This window comes from Myotis brandtii, unplaced genomic scaffold (assembly GCF_000412655.1).
Source record: "Myotis brandtii unplaced genomic scaffold, ASM41265v1 scaffold441, whole genome shotgun sequence".
Lineage (NCBI taxonomy): Eukaryota > Metazoa > Chordata > Mammalia > Chiroptera > Vespertilionidae > Myotis > Myotis brandtii.
The window spans coordinates 95,117-101,279 of NW_005366873.1; the positions used below are offsets into that span (position 1 = coordinate 95,117).

Here is a 6,163-nt window from a genome sequence, read left to right on the forward strand (position 1 = left end):
GACTTATTTCTTCCCCAGTCCCAGGCTTCCTAGGATGGAGAACCAGGTTAGAGATTGTGATAGGTGGATTGAGAAAATGGTCACAGTTCTCCACACTCTCCCTAAATATCCACACCCTCTGCAATGTGATCTTGCAGCCCCTTTCATCAACAACAGACATTTATTTCCTTATGCCTTTGGCTAGATGGATGCCTTAATTTGATCATCAAATGTGACTGCAGTAACCACTTGGACCAGCTCAAAGCCAGCTGACCTCCACGTTAAGTGAGAGACCCAGCCAAGATTAACAGCGCTGCTAACTCAATGCACTGTGACCACAAACATATGAGTGAATCCTGCCAAGACCAGAAGAAGCACCCAACTAACCCAGAGATTACTAACATATGCTTACTGTTTAATGCTGAGTTTGGTGGTGGTTTGTTATGCAGCAGTGGCTAACCAATACAGGACCCAGCTCAGCCAGGCCTAGGATTCAGAGAGAGCAGCTGACATTGTACTCACTGTCACCATTCTTGGGCACAAGCACCAGTTCACCAGTAAGGGTGTATTCTTTCCTAACACCCACATTTTGTTAATATGCACTGTACTCTAATACACTGTGTCCTGTTTAAGTGCCCTGGGGGATGTAATTGGACTAAGCCCCTAGGAAGACTGGGGTATAATCTGCATCTTCTTTAGAGCCTCCTAGACCAAGTAATTCATTCCACACCAGATGGAAAGGTTTCTAGATGAGGCTTTCAAACAATGTCAAAACACTGAAATATGTTGAATAAACTTATATCCCTCTCAGCTTTAGGAATTCAGGATTTGTATTCACACAAATCTATGGCTCTCTTTTGAAACTATGACTTCATTTCCACTGGAGAGCCGTAAAACTCGTTGAAGGTCACAAAGATATAGGTGAGGTCTCCAGCTGTCATCTGTTTGTCTACACATCCAGATGGAGCCAAACCACTGCTTTCCTACACCTGATCAGCTCTTTGTTTTACACTTTAATTTCAAGTTCAGAAGGTTCAGATACCTTGTCATTTCAATAGAGAACCGTCTTATGAATTCTGGGGGAAGAATAGGGTTGGCTCAAGCTGGGTTCTCAGAGCCCCTTAATTCCAAAGAAGTGTTTGTTCTGAGAAAGGTGTTTTCTAAATCTTTCTCACAACCTAGACACTCACCTGTATTCAATTGAACCAGGCACATACAACATGTAACCCCCTTAAGGAATTCACAAATAGGATATACAGGCAAGTAAACAAGCAACTAATATGGAGAGATAAGTGCTGAGATGGAGAAAGTCCTAAGTACAGTGGAAATGCAGTGGGGTGGCCTATAATCCAGTCTTCAAGGGTGTGGGTAACGGAGGTGAAGAAGGTCTTCCTGGAAGAAGGGATGTCTACACAGACAGGAAGGTAGTCAGTAGGGGTTAAATAGACAGGAAGACATGGGAAAGGACATCCTAGGGAGATGAAGAGTTTGCACAAAGGTCCAGCAGCATCTGAGATCAAGGCCCTTTTAGGGGATGTAGAGTTCTAGAAAGAAAGTGGTGAGAAATGATGCTGGAGTCCTAGGTGAAAACCAGACCTCGAGGGCCCTTGCAAGGCTCACTACGGAATGTGGATTCTATCTTGGGGACCATTGGGAGGATCTTTGATTTGTACGTTAGAAAAATCAAAGAGGCTGCAGAGAGGAGAGAGTCTGAGGGAGCCCCACTGGGAGCAGTTAGGAGAATTGGAAATCCCCAGTCCTCACCTCCTTATGTGTCATCTCTCCTGAGATGTCTGAGTAGGAGCAGATGGATAAAGCAGCAAAGGTGGGTACCCACCAAGAGGGGGTCATTTTAGACCTGGACATTTGCCTTAAGTAATCAGACTGACATCAGTAATAGTAGGTAATGGACAATGTGTCAGTATCAAGTAAACAATATTCCTCAGCTCAATGCCACATCATATGTAGCAAAATTCAACCGTCACTTGTGCTTCTTCAGACTAACTCCAAACTTTAGGTTTTAATCGCCGTATCCAAAAGTTCCATTGTAAAAATGAACTCATGATGACAAAGAAAGGACTGTATTGCTTCACCAACAGATTTTATTAGCAATAAGATTTAGTGGTCAGAAGTCAGCAGGCTCCCCACATGGGGTGAGAGTGAGCAGAACATCTTCCCTCACAGTTTCTAGGCTACAGAAAGTGTACCTGTGGAGAGAAAACAATGGTAAGTCAACTCCCTGTGGCCCGCAGTCGGTGTGTTACGCAGGAGGACACGCTTTGCTCTCCTCTCCAGCACACCCAGTGCTCGAGACCAGACACTGGCAGAGGGAAGACCTCTCTTCTGTATAAAGGACTGGATTCTCCTTTCCAATTTTGTTTCAGGGCTGTGCAACAGTAGAGAGGAGGTGTTGCTGGACACCTCAAAGGACAGGGAAGACTCACTTGTTACATTCTAAAAACACCTACTAAACACTTGGCACATTGTCAACCAACACAACTGAGGAAGTGTAAGGTCAAGAGCATGACAAGAAATCAGCAAAAGAAAAAATTCTGAGGCCCTGGTGTTCCATTGGCGAGGCATTCCTACTTTAACTCAGTAACTGACCTGAAATGACTAATTGTGCTCATTAAGACTGAACAATACTTGGGATGCTTTGGGGCTAATTTTCTTTAACATATAAGCATCATTATAAATTTCCTGGTACATACAAGTCCTCAGAAAATGCTCTTTTCTCTTCATCTTCATTTCCTCCCCTGTGGTCTAATGGCTGGCAACTCACAAATGGCAAATTAAAACTTAAAAACTAATATTGATAAGGGAATGAAGGGCACACAATAACTATATATGAATAAAGGTGAACTGAATTTATTTTATAGTAGTTAAGAATATGTTGGAGTCAAATTTCCTGCATATGAATTCTGGCACTAAGCCTTTATTTAATTATCTGTAAAATGGGGATAATAATAGTAACTACCTCCCATCTCCACAATCAAGAGAATAAGCATATCTATCATCTCCCAATTTTTCTTCTGCTCCTTTATAGTCTTTCTTTCCCATCCTTTTTCATCTTCCCTCATCCCCAGGCAACCACTGATCTGCTGTCACTATGGACTCATTTGAATTGTATAGAATTTTACCAGGAGTTGAAATTAAAGATGTATGCACACTTTTGTCTTTTCCAACTGGCTTATTTCCCTCAACCTGAAGACCTTCCTTTAACATTTCTAATGTTGACCTGCTGGTGATAAATTATTTTAGTTTTTGTATATCTGAAAAGTCTTTATTTCATCTTTATCTTTGAAAGATATTTTTGTGGGTATAGAATTCTAGGTTAACAGTTTTTTTCCTTTCAGTACTTTAAGACAGTTGTTTCACTGTCTTCTCACTTGCATTTCCAATGAGAAATTTGCTGTAATTATTATCCTTATTTCTCTGTATGTAATAAATATTTTTCTTCTGGCTGCTTAAAGATTTTTCTCTTTATGACTAGTTTTGAGCAATTTGATCTTGATGTGTGTTGGTTAGTTTTCTTCATGTTTCTTGTTATATCACTGAGACCTAACGGTTTATAGTTTCACCAAGTTTGGAAATTTATTCAAATACATATTTTTATCTGAAACAATTGTAATGGTCTACCTTATTTGTTTCTTATCTCTCGGGGGTCACTTTCCTTTGTTGCCTAATGTTCAATGTCTAGAAACTGTTATTTTATATATTTTTATCTGAATTTTTGGTTGTTTTCCAGTTGGGATGGTGTATCCAGTCGCTGTTATTCCATCTTTGCCAGAAGCAAAAGCCCTCTCATTGGGCTTTTATGAGGACTGGGAAACATGATGACAAAAGAAGCATAACACTGTGCCTCAGAATTTGGCTTTATATTCAAATCACTGGGCTAATATTTGTTTTGTGCTGACCATCAACATCATCAGCTCACTTTTTCTGGTGTTTCACTCTGCTAAATCTCTTTTGGTTCACACACACACTTTAGTCTTGGTTAGAACCAAAGGCTGACCTTTGTCTTCAGTAAGAGGGCTAATGATCCAGAATAGCCTATTTGTATTCCTTGATAAGTTAAATATTTTTCTGATCATTTAAGTGGCAATTGGGTGAACCCAGAACATTTGGGGAAGATATACATGTTAAGCACACACATAGCACAAGGCATAGTAGCTGAATAACATCAAGTTTCTCAACTTAAATCATGAAACCAGATTTTCATTCTAACACCGCTTGTGTTAGATAACACAACACTCATCTACAAATTTATCAAAGTTGTTTCCCTAAAGTTCTGCACTTTATCCTAAAGAAACAAGAGGTACGAGGAAGCAGGTGTGGGTGGGATGTGGGAGAACCATCACAAGAGAGTTAACTTAAAAATCAACTTCCAGTGGGAATAGAACTATAAATGTGATTCAATACTTCAAATCTCTTTGGATTTTTATTACTTACAGTTTCCCATCATTTCTTTGCACCATGACCCGGGATGCTCCCACTTTGGGTAGAGTTGGGTTGATCACATTGTTATACCAAATAAATTTAACACTCTTCAAATCTCCAACATCCACATCTGAGTCAAATTCATTGGTATGAATACTGAATGGTCGGAGAATGCCCCTTGGAAATTAAAAAGTTAGTAAAAACATACATGAATTTACATACATATACATAAATAGATGTATTTCTAAAACCAGCTTGCATCTCTAGTACAATAACTGATGGTACATTTGTCATTTGAATGTATTAAAAAGTGCAGACATGTATGCTCAGTGTTAGCTTGTCTGCCATCAATAACTCATATTACTTTAAAGTCATTCTTACTACTAATAAAACTTCAAACATGATTTAGTCACTAATCCTCTCACAATGTAATAAATGATGGCATCATTATATCATCTTTCCCCAGTTGTTTTGTGGACAGAATTATTATTTACTGATTATAAATCAGATGCCACTCATCCCAGTAAACATCAGGGGTTTTCTCAGGAAATAGCAGAGAGAAAAATTAGAAACAAAATTCTGAAATGTGTGAAGGTGCAAGGGTGAAATCACCTCTTCCTTTTGATGGTGGGTGGCAGTAGTTTATGCTCATATAGTAATAGATCAACTCTTATGTCCATAACATACATTGAATACGCGAGGTATTCCAGCACTTATGAAGCTTAGAGTTGTATTTCACTCACTTGAAAACTTCGTACTGCTTAGAGTTTCCTCTGTCGCCAAACAAAGAAACTAGCACGTGTCCTCTGACCTTCTTTCCAGACAGAATAACAGTTACCCTATACCTCCAACCTGTATGGGGCGGGGGGAGAGGGTGGAATGCAACAGGTCAGCTTGCAGAGAAGACACTGAAAACAGGCTAAGTTGAATTCACTGCTGCTGCACCCTGAGTAACTTATATAGGGTGTCCCAAAATTCACGCAAGATTTGAATTTTGCGTGAGCATTAACAACAACAACAACAAAGAAAGCCTAATTTGACTTGGTTTATTGAATCAGATTCTAATATCTGTTGCCCTTTGATTTCTATCCCTTCAATTTGATAAGCATTACCAAGTACCAATTATGGCCCAGGAGCAGGGATAATGAAGACCAATGAAGACCACGGCTTTGCGTATGTGCCAGCAAAGCCATGGGGGCCATTTACCTAATGTGCTATTCCATACATAACCCTATACTGTATACTTTATGAATCAATAAAAAATTTACAATTTTTACTTATAAACCTGTGTTTTCTATCAAAATTACTTCTTGCGTGAATTTTGGGACACCCTATACATGTGTTGGTAGTTCTCAGAGGCACAGACATTCCTTTACCTAACCGTTCAGAGGACAGGCACTGGGGGAGGGGAAGAGCATGCCCTCTTTCCAAAGTCAATAGATTTCAAGACAAGGGAAAGGGTAAATTTTTGCTTTCAATTTCTTTAACCTGACAATGTATTCTTAAATGTTAAAAAAAACTTTATGTTAAAACATAGTAGAAAATAGTAGACTATGACATTTTCATCAGTTTACTTCATTTTTATAGTAGCATTATCTCTTTCTTTTGTCTAAATAGAATACATTTATTTTAAAAATTATACAATTCAACTTTCCATTGCCATTGAAAATGTATTAATTTGTGGTAACCAATTTATGGTACTACTCAAATTGTAAACTATCAGTTTTTACCATTTTGAACTAGC

General features: G+C 39.0%; 1 protein-coding gene across 2 annotated transcripts in view; it reads right to left on the reverse strand.

Moving 5' to 3' along the window:
* Positions 1–2,059: 2,059 nt before the first annotated feature.
* PNLIP (pancreatic lipase) overlaps positions 2,060–6,163 on the reverse strand; it is a 28,216-nt gene continuing 24,112 nt past the window's right edge. For both annotated transcript variants that reach the window (XM_005874498.2, XM_005874497.2), the window contains 3 exons: positions 5,163–5,271; positions 4,432–4,596; positions 2,060–2,186 (listed from right to left, as the gene is read on the reverse strand). In XM_005874498.2, coding sequence (XP_005874560.1) covers positions 2,105–2,186; positions 4,432–4,596; positions 5,163–5,271 — 356 coding nt within the window. In that variant the 3' untranslated portion in view covers positions 2,060–2,104. The remainder of the gene's footprint in view (positions 2,187–4,431; positions 4,597–5,162; positions 5,272–6,163) is intronic.